Below are 20,278 nucleotides of genomic sequence, written 5' to 3' on the forward strand. Positions count from 1 at the left end.
TTTGACTTAGGGCACATTAACTTCAATAGTATAATTTTACAGGATTCATGGACATTGGAAATGATTACATAGCTTGCTCTGCAGAAAATATGTGACTTACAGCAAAGCTAATGCAAGCAGGAGTGAGAAAGAGAAAAATTCTGCTGTTTGGAAAAGGAAGCAGGCTTGGTACAGCCATATATAGGGTATGAACACTGTTCAGCCCTCAGCCCCAGGGCATTCCCTGTCAGAGAGCTGCAGACAGAGCAGCGTGTCTCAAATTCTCTGTATGGATATGAAGCCCTTACCCACCCTGCTGGTGCCTGCAGTGTCAGACACAGTGAAAGCAGCCTGCTTTCTTCCTATCTCCCCATTTTCAGTGCTACACAGGGCCGCTTGGGGTACCTGCCTAACTGCTGGAGTGTTAATAATCAGCACAGCCTAGGCAAATTTCCATGCCAGTGGCATGGGAGCTAGCACAGCCTGCAAAAACCCTGGCTTGGCTCCCATGCTCTGAAACCAATCAACCTTTGCCTGATCATTAGCTAAAATCCAAAACAAATCGCTGTAGGAGTTGCAACAGGGTGCAATAGCTATGCAAATCAGAATATACATGGGGAATTTTCAGTGCATAAATTAAGTGCATTTTTGATTAGGCACACTTACGAGCCCTGGTACATAACACTGTGATGGATGCATAAAAACAGCTGAGAAAGGAAGGAGAATAAAAACTACAGAATGTGAAATACGGTCTGTGGTCAAGTGCTGTGAGTTTAAATCCGGTCTACCAGAGACTACAGTGGTCAACCAGTGTCCATGCTGCTACTTCCTCGCTTCCACCATTTGCTTCCTTTGCATTTTCAGCTGCTAATTCCTTTGAGGTTCCACATACAGCAAGCACACAGCACAGCAGCAGCATCACACAGCACCACTTAGCAATATTGTGATTCAGTAAACAGGAGTCTCCGTGTAATTGCGCAAATGCAGCAGGATCTGTTATTGACAAAAAGCCTTCCTACATTATCAAACCAAGTAACTGCACAAGCCCCTGATTTCTTAGTCAATTCCTGAAAAGCTTGCAAAGTCTGGGCCACAACAGCTACGCCAATAAGGGAATAAAAGCCCCCAGGTTCACTGTGTTCACTGGATCTTGCATTGTTTTCTGCAGATCGTCCTTACTTGGTACAAACTGAACCACAGCTTTAGAAAGGTGCCAAAACACACATTCCCTCTTGCCCCTTACCTGTAGATTTTTCGGTAGAACAAATCACACCAATATATTCTGTTTGTTGCCACCTCCACATCCAGTGCCACAACGTTTTTCAGCATGGGAATGATGCGTGAATAGTCCCTTTTCACCAGGTCTATCTTACGGACCTCATGGCGGTTGGTGAAGATCAGGTATGGACTCTTGCCTACCGCAGAAATAAGAGCATTTGTCATTTTAGCAGCTGGATTCTTTCATTCCTGATACAGCAACAAAGTGAAGACCGGCCAGTCACTGATTTGCTTTGTGAGAAAGTTTTGCAGCACACCAGGAACGAGTGTAAATGGCTTCCAGCGACAGAGTTAACACATGTAACACATAAGGGGACAGTTGGACTAGGTGACCTTGGAGGTCTCTTCCAACCTTCTGATGATTCTATAAGACGTGGACATAGACAACCACAGCACCTCTGTGGTCACCAGATGTACAGCAGCTCTTAGTCTGCCCATTCTGCTAAGACAAACAAAATTCTAGGGAATGTCCTTACCTTCAATTCTACATTTCAGATTAAAAATACAAGGGCCAGATTTTGGCGATTCATGGGCAGGACAAGAAAGAGGCAGTCCTCTGGGCTGGCTGGAGGGAAGGGGGGGAGCCAGACTCAAGGCATGACAGAGCCACTTTGAATCCAGCAAAGCCAGGACAACATTTTAGACCATAATGTAAATGCAGAACTTGCAGGCAGCACCTCAGCCTCCTGAGCTGCTCAGGGTGGGCCCCAGGGAGCCAATTTCCGATGCTAGGACGCAGACACCTACATGTGTAGGTTCAGACAAAGAGGTGCATGTTCTTGCCATCTGCAAGCAGTACAGCATGTGATTCTCTGTGTTCCTAAGTGCCACTAAAATAGACTGCAAGTCAAAAAGTTAAAGCTTTAGTTCGCTGGTTGTACACCTCCCTGTTTGAGGAAGGGACAGGATGGGAGATTCTGAACGACCTTTAGACTGGTTTGTTTCCAACAATGGCCAACAGAAGAACCTAGGGAAGAGCATCTTTCCACTGGGAAAGGCAAAATGAACTGAGGAACATGGGACTGGAAGGAAGGAGTTAGGACAAGGTTCTAGCTCTACATGGCATTGCAGGGCTCCAAGCACAGACTCCCAGGTACATTTTCTGACCAACAAGTAGACTAATGGCTCAGGATTTGGTAAGTTCTAATCCATTGCAGGTGTGAGACTAGCAGACTTTCAGAGGACAGCAGGACACTGTACATACCATATAGAACCTGGGAAAAAAAGCTACATGAACGTGCAGGATAACACTAGACAGGCAATCATCTATTACAGGTAATTCAACCTTCCCCAGGAGCCCCACCATTTCCATTAATGGAACCCTCAGCAGGGCTAACGCTCTGTTCTTGTGCAATTCAACTTTCTATCTCTCTGACAAATACAACCATTTCTGCAATAAGCTCAAGTAAACTGCTGCTGTTCGTGTTGGTATTTGCGTATGAGGCTCGGAGGGCTGAGAGTTGGCTAACCTACCATCCTTTAATTGGGTTGTCATCTTCCTTTTAACACTATTACCAGTAAATGTTTTGCTGTACTGTTTTTAATAAAACCTGCCAAGAGACTTTATTTTCTAGTTTTAGCTTCAAACAGCCAGCTAGTGCCTGTAATCTTGCTCTGCACACCGTTAAAATATTCTGATCTGAATGATCAGTAGTTCTTGCCTAGAGACGCATCTGCTATCGCTGCAGCAGTTCTGCGCTGCTCGAAATGAATGTCTTTGCTTGCTAGCTTCCTTTTGTCTCTGTTCCTCCAGCCTCAGCCCTGCAAGCATGTTTTCTTATCAGAGTTGTGATGTTGAGCAATCAGAGTTTAAGTGCCTGTGGGGTCGTCTTACCTACGGCTTTGCAGTTCTTGGACAGGGTGTCCATCTCATATCCCTCGTAGCACTCGCACTTGTAGTCCCCCTTGTAATTAATGCAGATCTGGCTACAAGCGTCTGGATTCTCACATTCATCTATGTCTGAAAGGAGTGTTTGAAACCCATCAATAACTTGAAATCAAACCATCTGTGATGGAGCAATGCTGAAGTGAATATAATCACGTCTCTGTATGGTGAAACACAAGGGACTGCTGTTTGCATGTAAATTACCTCCGCACGTTTTTTTATCCAGAAGCTTGTATCCGGGCGGGCATTCACATTCATAACCAATCTTCAAGTCTTTGCATATGTGTGAGCAACCACCGTTGTTCATAGAGCATTCATTAATACCTGGAAGAGGTATACAGATTACCCATGATACAGGAGGCATTTTAGTCATAAGACTGAATAAAATTAAGGGTGGCCAAACTCCTCAGAAATTTTTCCATAGCTATCAGCGTTTGGTAGCCAGGCACTGGCCACACAGAGCATAGGAGTGACTTCACATATAGGAAGCCATCACCGTATCTCTTCCTTGCTCTTTATTATTCCAAACCAACACCGTTAGGATCATTTGGACTGAAAGCTGGTGGCAAATGAACAGGGAGCCCTGGGGATACAGTGTCTGCATCTCATCCCACTGGAGAGCTGCTGCTTTGAGCATATTCTGCCAGGCGTGAGGAACTTCCAAGGGACCTCAGGGTGCTCTCCAGGAGACTCCTCCTTCCCCATGCACTGGATAATGTTGACTTTTCTGAAAGCTCTCTTTGAGCTTTAATAATTCATGCTGGGGGAGTCTCATCTCCCAGGGGCCAGCTATTTTGAAATACTGTACTATTTTCCCCTCTAGCTCCAAGGAATGATCTGTGTGACAATTCCAGAAAACACTGAAGTGCAGCCTGTCAGAGATGCTCCATTACCACTGAGATACAGCCCTCCCACAAGGACCTCCCACACGACAGTCTTTGCTGGCAGCCTGCATCAGCCCAAGTGTGCAATTTCTGAAGCAACGGCCCCCTCCTCTCCTGGGCCCCTCTCTGATCTGAGGCCACTTCTCTGATCCTGTTTTCCAGAGCTGAAATGAAAAACAGACTAAATGTATCCTTTTAACTAGAACTGAATGGGAGGTTCAAGAATGCTGATTTCCTATCAGAAATAACATTACTTGTTGTAATTAACCCATGAGAGAGGTGAAGAGAAAGTCCTTTCCCTAAGTGAGCCTGCTAAACAGAAGCTGTGGGATTTCAGGGATAGTGGGCTCCGGAACAAGCAAAACTGATTTACTTCAATCCTTAACACAATTTAAAGGCAAATTTTTCATTTAGCTTTTACTTCTTGCTTTCTTGCACACTGCAGGTGAGTAGCACAGCTGAGCCATTAGACCAGTGCTCTTGGAAGAAAATGAAAACAACCACAAGCCAATTAAAGTCAGCAAGACTAGGAAAATATTATGCCAAAAGGAAGCCCAGCTCAGCTCTGGGATGCCTTCACCTTCCTATCAAAGACACACACACACACTGATATCAATAAATTATTAACAGAGCAAGTTCACTAGGCTCCAAGAAGGTGTCCACAGAGTCACATTATGTGTTATCACTGCTCAATGATGGTTATTAATGGGTATCACCTATTCCTGCGCTTGCAAAGGCCACTAGCAAATTGGATCATAAACATGCACAACCACTTTCTGCGAAATACAACAAAGGCAACTAACTAACTAACAAGCAAACCCTCAATGAGATGATTCCCCTGGTTTCAGAGGTGCTTTGTGGAATGGATTTAGAGTCTTTAAATCAAGGTTCGCTTGCTGTACTTCTCAACAGGAGCTGAGGAAGAACCAGACAAAGATGTCAGCCTGCTGCCCTTCTGCTGGACAGCTGCTCCCTATTACTCAAACACTGGCAACGTAATAATTGCCTGCCTAACATAAGACACAGGATGTTCTGCAGTGCTTTTCTGAGGGCTCTTGGAGGGCACTGCAGGGTGTCACACACAACTAGACAGACACACTGAGATGAGAAGCTTGCTCTGCATCTCCTGGGCTGCTGCGTGGATTACCTGGGGCTGGGTGTTACAGTCACGGCAATCCACATCGTTCTGCAGTCTCAAAGAAACGTGTTTCCTTTGGCGATTGTTCTCTGCTCAGCTTCCTAGCTCACGTGACACTAACTGCAGGCAGCCACGGCACCACTGTTAAGGTTGAGCCCAGCCGTGCTGTGCTGCTGCCCAGTCTCCTGGGACAAACTGGGCTGCTGGCCCTGTTGTGAGACCTCCACAGACAGACAAGTTGCAACACCCACTCAGAAAGACAGGGAGATGTGGATTAGTGCAGAAGAAAGCAAGGATGTACTGAAAGCACAAGGTAAGAGCATCCTTACTGGGAGCTCACACACACTTTTTGTCTGACACAGAGACTGACAGCTCACCCTGAATGCAAGATATTTAAGCTGCAGGCACTGAGCTCCATGCTACTGGTGCTCCATGATGTGGTGGCGAGGGACAGCGCAGCAGCCTGTCCGAGGCTTTCTGCACGAGGGAAAAACATGGGTGTTTCAGTGATGCCTGAGGCTGGGGCTGACGCCTGCAATGCCCAGGGAGAAGGGTGAGAGAGGCTCAGCCCTCTGGCCTGTGGCTTTCCATTCTGCTGCCTGCCTGCCCAGCAGCAGACTGGGCTCGCATGGCTTGGCTGATCTCAGTAGCCCACAGCTGGCAGGATGCTGCAGGCAGAAACCTGCTGCCATTTCTCCAGCGAGCAGCAACAACACACAAATCTCAGAAACGGCTGAAGTCATATCTTAGTGGTTGCTGCCTCTCACGGTGTTGTCACCTTCAGAGCATGTTACCAAAGCTAAATCTTTATGATCTGCTCATGTTACAGGAATTCACAGGTAATTTTGGCAGTGAGGCTAAACAAACTGGTCCATGCTGTGGAGGACACTAGTGTCTGGGAAGTCCTGTGCTCAGCTCAAACATCCCTCCAAGAATAAAAACTGAACTGAGAAGGGCACAGTTCACACTGGCAGATGATCAGACTAGGCTACTAATTATATTCATGTGAAGGGTGAAGAGAGAATAAAGGCAAGGAAAGAGAAGCAGAGTGAGAAATAGAATTAGCAGCTACATGTGGTTACACTCAAAGCTGTGAGCACCAGATGGAGGAGAGGGGAAGCAGTTACAACAGGAGCAACACGTAGAAGGCAAGTACTGTACCACATTCTTTCAGAGGCTCGTCAGACCAGTCCCTGCAGTCTTTATGTGAATCGCACACTTTGCCTCCGTCAATGCACTCTCCACTCTTACACTGAAACTTGCTGGGACTTTCACATGCTGACTCTGTCATGTCGGGCAAGAGAGGAAAGTAACTAAGTTAGATGAGGCTCATGACAACAAAAAGCCTGACACAGAGCTTCAAGAGGGTGTCATTAGCAGAAATGGGATGGGATTAAGCAAATGAACATTAAGCTCGAGTATGATGCAAGGAACTTTTCAAGGCGTGCAGTCTGCCTGGTCAGCACAATCATCTCTCCCAAGCAGCCCCGCTGCCAGAACGGCTGAAACCTCTCTGCAGGAAGCAGCCCATCATGGCACGGAGGAGCAACACAGGCCTCCTCCCTTTGCAGCGGCCACGGAGCTCTCACAGGCTTACACACCCGAGCATGAGGAGCGCAGCGCTGTTTGCACGTACCTTGGACGCAGCCTGCCTCGTCACTGTTGTCAGGACAGTCGTGCACCTTGTCACACTGCTTTGCTCCGTGGATGCAGGTCCCATCCCCACACTGGAATTCATCTGGCCGGCAGGTCACCAGAGCTTTAAAACAACACATTGAAGTGTTAGCCATGCAGGAGTTGGAGCTTTGTATGTTACGTTTTTCCTGACACTAGTGGAGTTTGCAGCCTCCTTCAGCAAATGGCACAGAGCATCAGCTGCTTCCACCAAGCAAGAGAGGCAGCAGCTACCTCAGCTGCTGCTCCTCCTGTGCCCCCGACATCCCAGATCAGGCTCTCCATCCATGTGAAGAGGAGCCCCAAAACCCATGTGAGCAGACCACGTCAAAACAGAACAAGTGCAGACAGTGAAACCTCTCAGGTGACAGGCAAGAAAGCAAGTGGGCAGCTGAACTTTCAACACTGGAGCCTTTCTGGGGCCTTCAGCCCTTGTGAGAGGCCAGGCTGCATTTCAAACAGCAGCGCAGAGCGGCACTCCGTATGCAAAGGCAACCGCTCCTCAGTTCTGCCTTAAAAAAAATTGTATTTAAGCAGTGTTTTGAAACATGCTCAGCCTACGGTCACTTGCAAGATACATGTACAGTGCCTCTGCTAAAGGCAACGTAGTGTTGTGGTTCCGCTCGAGTGGGCAGCCGAGCTCCACCACAGTCGCTCTCTCACTCCCCCTCCTCAAAGAGGAATGGGGAGAAAATATGATGAAAAGGGCTCAAAGGTTGAGATAAGGATGAGAAGATCACGCAGTAATTATTGTAACGGGCAAAACAGACTCTGCATAGGGAGATAGTAAGATTTACTGCTCATTACTAACAAGCTAGAGAAGTGAGAAACAAAGGAAAGAAACCAAAAGCACCTTCCCCCCCATCCACCCTCTTCCACCTCCTCCCCCCGAGCGGCGCAGGGGAACAGGGGAGTGGGGGTTATGGTCAGTCTACAGCACTTCTTCTCTGCCGCTCCTTCTTGGTCACTCTCGTCCCCTGTGCTGTGGGGTCCCACCCACGGGATGCAGTCCTTGATGAACTGATCCAGTGTGGGCTTCCCACAGGCAGCAGCTCTTCCAGAACTGCTCCAGATATGGGTCCGTACCACGGGGTCCATCCCTCAGGAGAAAACTGCTCCAACCTGGCTCCCCCACGGGCAGCAGCTCCTGCCAGGTCTCCTGCTCCTGCGTGGGCTCCTCTCCACGGGCTACAGGTCCAGCCCGGAATCTGCTCCGGCAGGGGTCTTCCACAGGCGGCAGCCTCCGTCGGTGCAGGGCCACCTGCTCCACCGTGGTCTCCTCCACGGGCTGCAGCGTGGAACCCTGCTCCACCGTGGTACTCCATGGGCTGCAGGGGGACATCCTGCTTCACCATGGTCCTCACCACAGGCTGCAGGGGACTTCTGCTCTGGCGCCTGGAGCACCTCTCCCCCTCCTTCTTCACTGACCTTGGCGCCTGCAAGGCCGTTCCTCACTCCCTTCACTCTCCCAGCTGCTGTGTGGCGCAGCGTTTTTTTCCCCGTCTCAAATATGCTCTCACAGAGGTGCGAAACAACATCGCTTATTGGCTCAGCTCTGGTCAGCAGTGGGGCCCTTCCCAAACATGGGGCAGCTTCTAGATCCTTCTCACAGAAACCACCCCTATGGCCCCCTGCTACCAAAACCTTGCCACGTAAACCCACTACACGTAGTCACACCAGGGATGTAGCTAGCAACACAGACACAGTCACTGGGGTTACTGAACGCCCATGAGCTAACCACAGAGCACTGGAAGGTCGAAGAGCTCTGCTGCCCTGTGGCTTGGTGTTTCTTGGGGTTACGGGCTAAAAACGTCTCCACAGGGTCAGGCCAGACTTCAAGCCTGAAGCTCACTTGCCCTATTTAGATTCTTACAGACTCAAAACAGATGTGATGAACAGAAACATTGTGGAAAAAGTAAATCAGGCTGCTGCATTGATCATGCTAAAAGCAGTGGTGTTTCCCTCTTCAAGGTTACACTAAACTTTCCTAGATGGGATCTGACTTGCACTGACAAGGGTACCAGCAGTGGCTGGCCACTGAAGGGTTCACTGCTGAAAACAGGCTCCTCATTCCTGGGACATGTTCATGGCTTATTTCTACCGAGACTGTCTTCCAGATGTTTTCTTAAAATCCTATTAAGGCAGCACACCCCAGAGAGCTCTTGATTCTAGCCTTTCCATCTTGCTGATTGCAGCCTGGTGCCATATGACAGAAAATCACTGCCTCTGACTAGCTGGAGGAGGTCAGCGCTGATGGTACTGCCCGGGAGGTGAGCGCTACGTGGCACGCTTCCCTCAACAATTTGACAAACTGGTTCTAATGCAAAAACTACTACTTTCAGCTAACCCCAAAGAGCCATAGACATGCAGAGGGCTGGCGCCAATACCACAACCATTGGTATGCACAAAGGCTCAGCATTGTTGGTGACAGCATGCATAGGGTGCAGGATCCAGATTCACAACTGCTGCAGGGGACTGAGCTCTAGGGCATCTACAGGCATTGAAGGGCATGAGACGGGGAGAGCAGCAACTGGAGGGTTGGTGGAGGAAGGGGGACATCCTGCCAAAGAAATACACACTATTCACAGGAGAAAGGTTAGGAAACAGCACTGCTCCTTGGAGAGGAAAGCCATATGGACTATATTCATAAAAAGCTGCAAAGCAAGAAAAAAATCCCAAGCAGTAAGCACAATTATGGGACCAGCTGTGTCACCACATTTCAGCTAATAAACCCAAACTCAGAAATGGGAAACCTCAGTGGGACATCTGGGACAGCAGCTCCAAGTGTTTGGGAGCTGTTGCTCTAAATGGAGAACAATGAAGGACAGGAGGAAATGAAGCTGTGGTCTGGGAGAAGCACAGACCCCAGATCTGGAAGTGGCTCTGAGAGGTCCTGCAGGGAGGCAGAGGCACTGCTGCTTGAACTGGTCCTGCAGTGTGCGACCACTTGCCTGGAGGAAGCCCTTCTGATGGAGAGACCACCTCCCCCATACACAACCCCAACCTCTTCCAAATTAAACCTTGGCCATTGCAAAGCTTTTCCTGCTGTCTTACCTAAAATTCCCTTACCACAATTATGTTCTTCACCTTCCAACATGAAAACCAGTTTACTTCACCCTTTCTGGAGCAACTTCTACATATGAAGACAGGATGGGATGGTCCTCCATTTCTGACTGTAGGTTTTAGCTCCCCACAGATGTGCCACATGTAATTAAAGCCAATGGGGGCCTTGTCTTTCCTGGAGCAGGAGCAGGTCTTCAGTTTATGAAGTACACCTGCAAGATGTGACTACAGATTTGGAAGGCAGCTGTTATAAATCCTACTAATTGTCCTCAAAGCTCTTCTAGAAAGCAGTTATAGCCAGATGGTAAGAATAGAAAGGTTTCTAATTCTACAACAAACTAAGAACTTTGCAGGAACTGCAAACATAATGATGCACTAACACCACAAGACAGAGAAAAATGACTGCACAGTCCCAGCTCAGTTGCTAAAGGGACTGCAAAACACAGATGTGGGACTTTTAAACATTTCTGCAAAAGGCTCTTGCTTCAAGAAGTGACAGAAAACTGGAAAACAGACTTGGCTTTAAGGCTCATTTCACTCCAGCAAGGCTGTGGAAGTTCAGATCTTTGAGAAATGGCCCTTGAGCCTCCTAATGAACACCCAAAAAGAGCAGATACAGTGACAGCTCTTACTGATCACAAAGATATTGAAATAGATATACGGCATTTCTATCTTTTGGTGCATTTTTCAGCAGGAGAAGGGAGAATGCTATGTCTATACCTGGCCTGGAGAACATGAGTTTGAGGCGAGAGGGCCAGGAACCTCGTTATCCTGAAGCTGCGACACAAACCCAGCTGAGCACCATGGGCTACATCCCAAGGACAGACAGGAGCAGGGCTGTTCATCTGCACAAGATGTTCAGAAAACTGCTCTGCTATTTTGGGGGGTTTGTTTTATTATGGAATCTCAGCAGTTTTATAGCCATCTTCTCAGCTCTGTAAATCACATACAAAACAATTTACCAAAGCCCTGCTAAATTAACAGGCACACTCAGACACACTTTTCATTTGCAAGTACTGGGCACAAAGCCGTATTGCTCAAATTCAGCAGATACATTCCAGATTCCAAGTCTGAGCCTCTGTTTCTTCTGTCTTCTGCTCCCCTCCCTTTTTTTTTCCCAAAAGTTAACTTAAGCTCAAGAGAACCCCAGCATTTGCAAAATGCATCAACCCTGTTTTATAGATTGGGGGACGGAGGCACGAAAGTGTGAGGTCAGGTCTTAAGGGATCTGTTTTCTAGCTGTCAGCTGTAAGCATTATTTATTCTCCCCCCTGGATACCCTAACCTGAGTTGCAGAGAATATTTTAAAATATAACCATTCCAGATTTGGAAACTAATAAATCAAACCTAATGTTCATTTAATACATGCATATATGTATTTTTTGAATATACATACTGGGGCAAAAAAATAACCACTCAGCATTCTCACACAGCTTCCCTGAAATGTCTCCTTCACTCCTATTTATTTGCTGGTTTTGCTGCCAAAACCTGTTCACCAACTGTCACCCTTCATTCCTGCTCCACTCATTTATCACCCCAAAATAATTACAACAAATAACTGGTGATGGCCTCATGACATGTTTTTTAAAGCTCCCATCCCTCCGTTCTATACAGCGCAAAAACCGAATGATCCCCTTTTGCAAGAGAAGAGGCTACCACAGTGCTGGCACCCTCAGGTTTAACCGAGGGAGGCCCAGCAGTATCTGTGCCATTCCTGCTGCTATGGGGATGGAGCAGTGTCAGGCAGTGTGACTCCCCGTGTGCGATGCACTACAGATCTAAAAGACAATTTCTGGAAGGGAGTTAAAAAATAATAAAGGTCAATCCCTACACTCTTCACTCCAACAGACAAATGGTGACTTTGTGTTTCCAGAGAGCTCAAATACCACTTTTTTACCACAGGCGTGTGCACCCAAGCAACAGCTTTGGATAGGATGGGGAAACAACCTTAGTTTGGACTCTGACCTGGTTGACCCAACAGCTATAGTTGCACTCAGTGCCACAGGCTCTCTGCTGGCTGCTAACTGAGAGATCCCCTACCCACAGAGCAAGCAGTAGCAGGATTATGCCTCGCAGTTAGGAATCACTGGGGTGATTTCCTAATTTGCACAGGTGTAAAGCAGTCAACCCTGTACAGAGGAGCACGTCAGTAACTAAACGCAGGGTTTTGGCTCACACAGCCTCTTGGCTTCCTGCTGAAGGCAGCACAAGCAGCTCCCATGCCCATTTCTCCTGGGTAGGTAAGCTGCATCTTGTGCTGCACTGAGACTCACTGGGGAAAAAACAAAAACAAAACCAAAACAAAACAAAAAACTACAGAAACTTCAAGCACTGAGTGCCCCCTAGTCAGGGAAATAATGGTCTCAAGTCACTTCTGCCCTCTCTAGCCACATTTCCTCTTTCTTCCACTGGTTGTCAGCACTGTGCCGTGCTGCAGCCACATCCAGCTGCGTCCTCTGCCCCACAGAAGCTGCCCTTGGCAAACCTGGAGGTGCTGCTTGGTGAAGCTGCTCTGTAACTGAGGGCTGCTGTCACAGCCATGCTCCTAGGCCTCGGCAATCTGAGCTCAGCTGGCACTTGCTGGAGTCTGTCAGATCATGGAAAGAAGCTGGGGAATTAAAATTCCTTCCAAGTTGAACAACAGGGCCTGAAAATCCATTTTAGCTACATTCCATTGAAAGCTCCACCTGGAGCTGCTCCCCTCTTGCACCACTTGGGAATGGAAGGGAGCTCCCCTCCCCTCTCCTGGGCTGTGTGACATCAGCCGTCCTGCCAGGGCACCACCGCTGTGACTGCGAGCGCTGCCTGGGTCCCTCCTGACAGGAGCTACGGCAGCTCCCACGGCACCTCCCTGCAGCTGAAGAGAAGCCATCCTACCTGCTCCATCCATACCTGGATAGGAAGGGGTCAACAGCAATTATATCCTTCAGTTGAAGCTGCTCTCTCTCAAAATAAGCTGTGCTTCTCCTGCTCTGCCTTTTAAAATTGTCCTTGGCAATTTTAGAGGCACACCAGGATTATCTACAGCTCACCCTGGTGCTCTCCTGTCCTGTACACAGTGGTGTACACACTGTACCTTGCCACCTCCTCCTATTGCTGAAGAAGCCAACAAATTCGCATCTGTCTACCTCTGCCCAGAAAAGAGTCTGATCCTTCCTCTCCTGGAGGAGCTGGAAAAAGAGGAACATTTTCTTATGGACCTTTGTAAAAATGTCTGCTTTCTGCAGCTGGCTGCTGCCTTCCTCCCCAGAGGTGGCCCAATGTCAGAGCTACTGAATAGATACAGCTATGTAAATATTTTATTTAATTCCAATCTTGTGATTATGAATATTTTAGCAAAACATTTTGCTCTTATTTTCTTGTCTCCCTCCTCAGATAAGTGACCAGCTTGAACAGTTTAGTGACTAAAAATGGATGAAACATTCAAAATACCATGCACACCAACAACACCATGTTAAATGCATAAAGCCAGCTGAAAAGAAATCCATTATTTATTAGCTCTGTGCCTGTAACAAGCCAAGCTCAAAGCGCATTTCAAACTGGATTCTTCAGAGGTACTGCTCTTGAGTGCCTTGTTCAGTACACTCTAACTTCAGAGGCAGGAAATTAACTATTTTTTTTTGGCTGATCATATATTCCCTTTAGCATTATGGCTTTTGACCTCCAGGTTGTGACCCCATTGTGCAGTCTGGGGGCTTTGAAATTTTCTCCCATTTTCCATTCCCTTCCTTTCTAGTGAAACAGATCTTCTCTGAAGCACGGAACCACTGAACAGCTCCTTCAACCCCCTCTCTGCATGAAATAAAAAAAACAACAAAAAAAGAGTGTGGAGTATACCTGACCCTGCTGAGACGGGGACCCAGCCATGCCATTTGGGACACAAACGCTCCTTTGTCAGGCACACAGTTGCTGCTCAGACAGCTCACATCAAAGCCTTGCCTCAAACCCCAGCCCACGGTGCCTTCTGGCTGCCCTCTCCCCCCCAGCAGGGTCCCGAGCCCCTGCACACACTCACGACAATCCTGCTCGTCGGACTTGTCCTTGCAGTCCTCGTCCCCATCGCACTTCCAGTTGAGGTGGATGCATTCGCCGTTGCCACACTGGAACTCGTGAGCCGCGCAGGTGTTGAGGGCCTTGGCATCGTAGCCGCACTTCTCCACGGATTCGTCCGACTGATCGTCGCAGTCCGGCTGGTTGTCGCACACCCACAGCTCGGGGATGCACATGCTGTTGTTGCACTGGAACTCGTTGGGGTTGCAGGTCAGAGGGGAGCATTTTCGTTCGTCGCTGCCGTCCCCGCAGTCGTTGTCCCCGTCGCACACAAAGATGATGGAGATGCACGTCTTGTTACTGCACTGGAACTCGTTGGGAGAACAGGCTGGGGGAGAAAAACAAGCAGGTGAGCTGCAAGGCCTCCAACCTCCCCCTCGCCACCGTGCTGGCTTTAGTACGTTACGAATGTCTGAGACAGGGGACAGGAGAGGGCACAAATGCATGACCTCAGCTGTCCTAAACTAAACCACATGGCAAGGAGCAGGTGAAAACACACTGCACATCGCCCCAGCTGTGCCATGGAGTGCTCTGTGCTGCCCCGCAGCAGCAGCAGGAGCGCGCTGACCCAAGTTGCAGCCCTGGTCCGACCTCCCCACCACCCTTCTAGGCTGTGGGCAGCCCTGCAGAAGAAGGGGCAGGAAAAATGGGGAGCCAGCTGCAGCCGTGCCCTGGTGCTGAGGCAGGAGCAGCCCCACGAGCCCTGCTGTGTGGGGACCAAGGTGGACAGAGTGGACAGACTGCAAGGGCCAGAGGTGTGCTGGCAGGCGCTGGGGGGGACCCACAGCGCTGCGCTGTGCTCGGCGCTGACACCACCAGCTTCCTGGCTGTCACGAGCACAGAATCAGGTTTGAGGATTTCACAGTGTGCCTGGTTTTGGACATATTAAGTGGGATGTGTAGGGTAAATATTTAGTGAGTCGAGCATCAATTTAGCTGCAATCTGCCAGTGAGGCCCTTTACAACACACTGAATGCCTTCCCTGGAAATCACAACTCAGCATTAACATACAAATGAGACGTTTGTCAGATATGAAGCTGAGCACTGAGTGGAGCACTCTTGTCTGCAAGCCTGATGGACAGCTGAACCAGAGAAACCTGCTTAAATTAAAATTTCAGGTACTCCAATAACCTGCACTTAGCCCTCACTTTATTTCATCAACCAAATGAAAACGAGGGAACCAAAACCCTAGAAGAAATTTGCTTCAAGTACTCTTAATTAGGTGTAGTTTAGTCTCTTAGTTAAAAAAATAAATAAATCTCTGCTTCTGCCCTTTCAGATATCTACAGGAAAGTTATGCATTATATAAACTACAAGCAATATAAATAAAATAAATATTTTTTCTAATTGCACTTGGATAACATTTTGTCTTCAACAGCAGAGCTATTTACGGTCACTCCTGCAGAGCCCCTGTTCCAGCCCCAGTTCAGACGTCCTGGTAGCTGCAAGGGGCAGCACAGCTCCCCGCAGCAGCCTCGCAGTGAAGCAGCTGATACACGTGAGCTTTACAGCCAGCAGCGGGAACCCAGCAGTACCCTACTGAAATACGCCTGCTTCATACCTGGGAGCACAACTATTTACCTAGCAATTAAGAGTATGTTGTCTTAACTCATTCATTTACGGGGTTGTACACTGATATTTATGTTCTAGCTTGTGAACTCGCTGGGCTCCGCCTGTCAAACTGAGCAGCCCGTGTTTTCACACCAGAGCATGACAAGATATATCTGCTTCTCCCCTCCTGCCCTGCGCTCGGTCCCGTTTACTCCCAGGTTTTCCAGATGTTCCCGCGTCTGCCAGAGCACAACCTGACTAATGAGAGGAAGAAAAGGTTTGCCTTCCTTGGTGTGACACCAGGCACTGGCTGCAGCCCAAGCTCCATCCAGCAGGGATAAATGGTACAGAGAATCTCAGCTGCAGGCTGCTGTGTGCCCAGCCTTACAGCGCTAATTACACACAACAGCGTGGCCACCAAAGGAGCGCCTGTGTTAGCCACCAAATGCTGGCCAGTCCAGGCAGCTTGCCCAGGCTCCTTCTGCACTCAGGAGGGTATTTTGGGGCTGGAGAGATGCCCTCACCAGGGCATCTGGTTAGGAGATGAATGCCTCTCATAAGGACCTGAAATACAACCACAGTCTGGTGGAAAAGCATTTAAAAAACCATTTTGCATGACAGAACTGAGACCATTAAAGTGCTGCAGCCCACACACAAGTTCTGCTCTTTTTCTTCATTCAGCATACTTTCCTATCCTTAGCCAATAACTCAAAATAAAATGCTCTGTTAATCCCAGCGATCAGCACACAGCTGTAGGACCTAATGATCTCTTCAGATGATGAATAATATGGAACTGCCAAATGGAAATTTAAGGTAACAGTTCTCATCTTACCAATCTAATCAGAAAAGGAACTGAGGAATAGCAGTATTTCTAGGTCTACGTTCAATTTCTGTAACAGATCAGGGCTGAGAAGAATAAATTGTTTTTCTGGCATTATTTTGATCAATCTCAGAAACATACCAACAAGCAAAAATTTCCACAGCCCTTTGATCCCTCGTTTTGGGCAAGGTTATAATGATTTGCACACTGCAGATGTGCATTCATTTCCTTCTCCCCAGCTGTAATGAGCCCATCTCTTTTCCTTCGTTGTTTTCTTGGCCCCACCTCCACCCCTCCTCCCATCTGTACACGTTTCTCTGTAGAAATTTGCTGTACTGGTAAATGAGGGACGGATAAACGCGTGTGGGACACACACAATGGAAGTTTGCACAAAAGCTCCTCCTCCGCACCTAGAGATCCCAGTCCAGGTATAAAATTACTGATAATCACCGTCAGAAGAAAGCAGAAGCAATTCACCTTCTGTAACCTCTTGCGAGGACTTTCTCAGGGAAGCTGCCCTGCTCAGACGGGGCTGGCTGCTGTCACCGTGCCGTGCCAGGGAGGCCACCAGGCAGCCCCCAGCGCTGTCACCAGGGCCACCTGCAGACACGGTGCTGCTGAGATGGCTCCTCGGGGTGTGATGCCAGATGGGAGCACTACAGAAGGCTGCTCCAGGCACCTCTTGGCCAACTCAAGGAATGAAAATGCCCTTTTCTTCATTTATAGACTTGACGGTCATCTTCAGGCCAGCTCAAATGGGACAGTTCCTTTGGGGTCACACTTGCCTTGAGCAGAGACCTCTGTCTGTGTGCAGCTGGCTCTCCTGCTGGCCCCCAGAAGGCAGACACTGTCCCAGCTCCTCTCACCCTTTTGTTATCCTCTCTAACAGCTAAAATCCACGGGGCATGCAAGGATAGAGCAGTCTGCAGCTTCCAGCCACTCGGGGACTTGCTCTGGCACAAACAGGCAACAGAGGAGAAAAGCTGCTTACAATCCCGCTGCACCCATGCAAGAGCCAACGCGCTCCCGCTCCCTGGGACCTCTGCTGTGCGGTTTGGCAAACCTAATAAAAAGCAGCACTACAAATTATCTTACATGGGCAGCTGGAGAGATGAGCATGGGGGAATGAAGTCCTGGGGACAGTTTGCTTCACATCTCCTTTCATAAATCTGTCAGGGTACCTGCGCAGTCCTATCGCTACAGCATTTCCCTGCCTCCAGAGCATTTCAACAGAAATGCCTTGAATAATAATTAAATTACCACCAGGGTATCTTTTTTTTGACTCCAGCAATTTGTTTGCATTCTCTGGTTTTGCTACCTGTCCTATTGTGAGCTTACTGGTGTGAAACAAAGGAAACAAATATTAGCTTGCTTTCCTTAGTGCCAAAGAAATTAATAAACATCCCACTCTCAGGTGCAAAAACTACTGCAAATATGAAGTGATCCCAGTAGAAATATTGTCAAGAAGAAGTGTTTGTCAAGAAGTATTTAACCGACTGGTTTCAAAGCAGCATACGAGCATAATTACAAAAGCTGTTTTGTAGGGAACTGTAACCCATTAAGATTCTTCACACTTTTAGGAAGCAAAATATCACATCTAACAGGCAGTGGCCTGTAGACAATATACACCAGAGGTGCTCTGCATTCATTTCTGCCTTGTGCTAAGGCTTGATGCATACAGCACAAACATCACTATTTTTGCCTCACTGCAATCTTGTCACATCTCTTGAGAAGAGTGCAGCAGAAGCAGTCCTTGGAAGGAAGAAAAGAAAGATTGTGGTGGTGGAGTTAGTGTTTCGGTACTGGTTTTCCTCTGCCTGAGCCAGGATTTAACTGGAGGCTTTAATGAGTAGCCTGGTGTAGCAGCAACAGCCTTGGCTCATGTGCTGCACCAAAAAGCTAAGATAATTCTACCACATGCTTTTTACGTGTTTATAAAGAAAAGTAAAATGCTCTAAAAATAAAGGGTACTCTTTAAGAACCATAATTTCAAACAAAACAAAAACACCAAAACCCAACCCCCATATTTGTACATAATTTTTCTACAACAGACATTTATACAAAGCAAGGATCTTCGAATCTGGATAAAAATAAAAATGTGAAATAAGCATTATAGCCAGCATTAGTAAGAGCTGGGAATGATGTACACTGGACCATTACCATTTCCCCTGCTAATCTTTAATCAAAGATTTTTAGATTTGCAGTAAGAATCTGATATTTTATTAATATTTTTCATCCAAAACCTCAGTTCCACTTGAAACTTTATGAATGGCTTTGAGAAAGATAATTACTTGGTAAAATTTGTGGTGAAGTGGATAACAGCAATTACTGACACTGAAGAGAAGAAAATGAGATGAATTATTACGCTGCAGTTTTCTGACACCCTCCCCAAGACAACTGAAAAAAACCACGTGGCTTATTTTTCTTGTTTGCCTAAATCTGAGCAGGGATTCTCTGAAGAATGCAAAGGATGGTTTGCACCTACTAACACTGGCACTGGCACTTTATCGCAGCTTGAACACTGGCAGGAGAGGCCGGGGGACTTCTGAAACCCCTGAGCTGCCAGGTTTAGGATCCGAGCTCCTCACGGCTGCAAAAGTGGGATGCCTGAGCTCCATCTGCCCAGGTATTCTGCGTGGAGAGCAAATCCAGCCACCACAGCTCACGTAAATTAATCTCTGAGCGGGACTGGAGATAAGGAGGTCACAGAGTCCAGGCAGGCTGAATTAAGTTGGGGCTCCCAGGCCAGTTACTAGTGCAGCCATAGTGTGGGCTTTATTGACTCAGTATTTATTTTCAGGCTTAATTGTCTCTCTATATTTTGTTTCATCTGCAGAAAATCAGCATGCTTACCACATACCCGAATATTTAATACTGATCCTTGGTCAAATACCAGTCTTTAAAGCGTGGATTCATGCCTAGAAGGACAAGTTTCCCATCGAAAGCTGCCCTCCAGGAAGGGCAGCAGAAGAGACAGAGGTAAATGAAGATGACCTTGAAGCGCATTGCTCTGAAAAAATGACAGGCCTCCCATGGAGGGAATAATGCAGCTGAATTGCAGTCTCACTACCAGCGGTGGTTGTTGCTATGGTGATTGATACCGAAAAGCCCATATAGATGAAGACTGCAGAAGGAATAGTAATTCCTGATATTGTTCAGATCACTAATGGAGCTAAGGAGCCATTTCACGCACTCTTGCAAATTAATATTTGCACGCACTCGCTGCCTTTGCCACGCTGCTCCCCTCCAACACAAACGAGTTATTTTCCCCCTCTCTGCAGCAGTATTTGCATAGTATTAGTTAATTATAATGGAGCAACCAGATGCCAAAGCCCCTGCTGATAAATAATGGTTGGTTCAAAAATGTATTTACTGTTTTTGAATATATTTTTGGACAATCATATATTCATTCCAAGTGATTTAATTTTCTCAAAATAGAATTCATTAGGACCCCACAATTTACGGAGAGAAGCAGCTTATGTACAAAAGATATGCATGCTCTGAATTTCTCTTGTCTTTATTTGTGAGCAATAAGACTGCTAAACTCATACGTGCAGCTTCCTCAACTTCACTCCATACTGGGGAAGTGTTATGAAGTTTATCATTTTTATTCTGGCTAAAAGACTGAAAATAACATCAAAGTAAGAACAAGTGAGGCATAAAATAAAGCAGCTTTGGGGCCGGGAGAAAAAAAAGGATGGTCAGAATGCCTAAGGTTGGCAGCTTTTTGCTCAAACCACAGACACCCCACAAGGATGTTGTAAGAATAATGACCTATCGTTACTCTCTTATATTCTGATTGAAATATAAGCAGCTGAATCAGATTGGAGATGTTATGTACTAGCCAAAATTTAAATGGAAAAAAAATAATGCTGGGATGCGTTTAGTGGGTTTCTGTTCTGACTCTGAAAACTGGAACCCGTGTGGGACACGCTCACCCCTATTCCCTCAGACACA

The 20,278-nt window shown here is 47.4% G+C and overlaps 1 protein-coding gene across 4 annotated transcripts in view; it reads right to left on the reverse strand.

Annotated features, from left to right (window-relative positions):
- Window positions 1-20,278, reverse strand: part of LRP8 (LDL receptor related protein 8) — a gene marked incomplete at its 5' end in the record, with an annotated part of 168,799 nt that overhangs the window by 11,639 nt on the left and 136,882 nt on the right. For 3 of the 4 annotated variants that reach the window (XM_084528447.1, XM_084528449.1, XM_084528450.1), the window contains 6 exons: window positions 1,223-1,394; window positions 3,092-3,217; window positions 3,347-3,466; window positions 6,326-6,448; window positions 6,801-6,923; window positions 13,917-14,279. In XM_084528447.1, the coding sequence (XP_084384573.1) occupies window positions 1,223-1,394; window positions 3,092-3,217; window positions 3,347-3,466; window positions 6,326-6,448; window positions 6,801-6,923; window positions 13,917-14,279 (1,027 nt within the window). The remainder of the gene's footprint in view (window positions 1-1,222; window positions 1,395-3,091; window positions 3,218-3,346; window positions 3,467-6,325; window positions 6,449-6,800; window positions 6,924-13,916; window positions 14,280-20,278) is intronic. The other variant, XM_084528448.1, reaches the window with a different exon arrangement.

This window comes from Aythya ferina (genome assembly GCF_964211825.1).
Source record: "Aythya ferina genome assembly, chromosome: 8".
Classification (NCBI taxonomy): domain Eukaryota; kingdom Metazoa; phylum Chordata; class Aves; order Anseriformes; family Anatidae; genus Aythya; species Aythya ferina.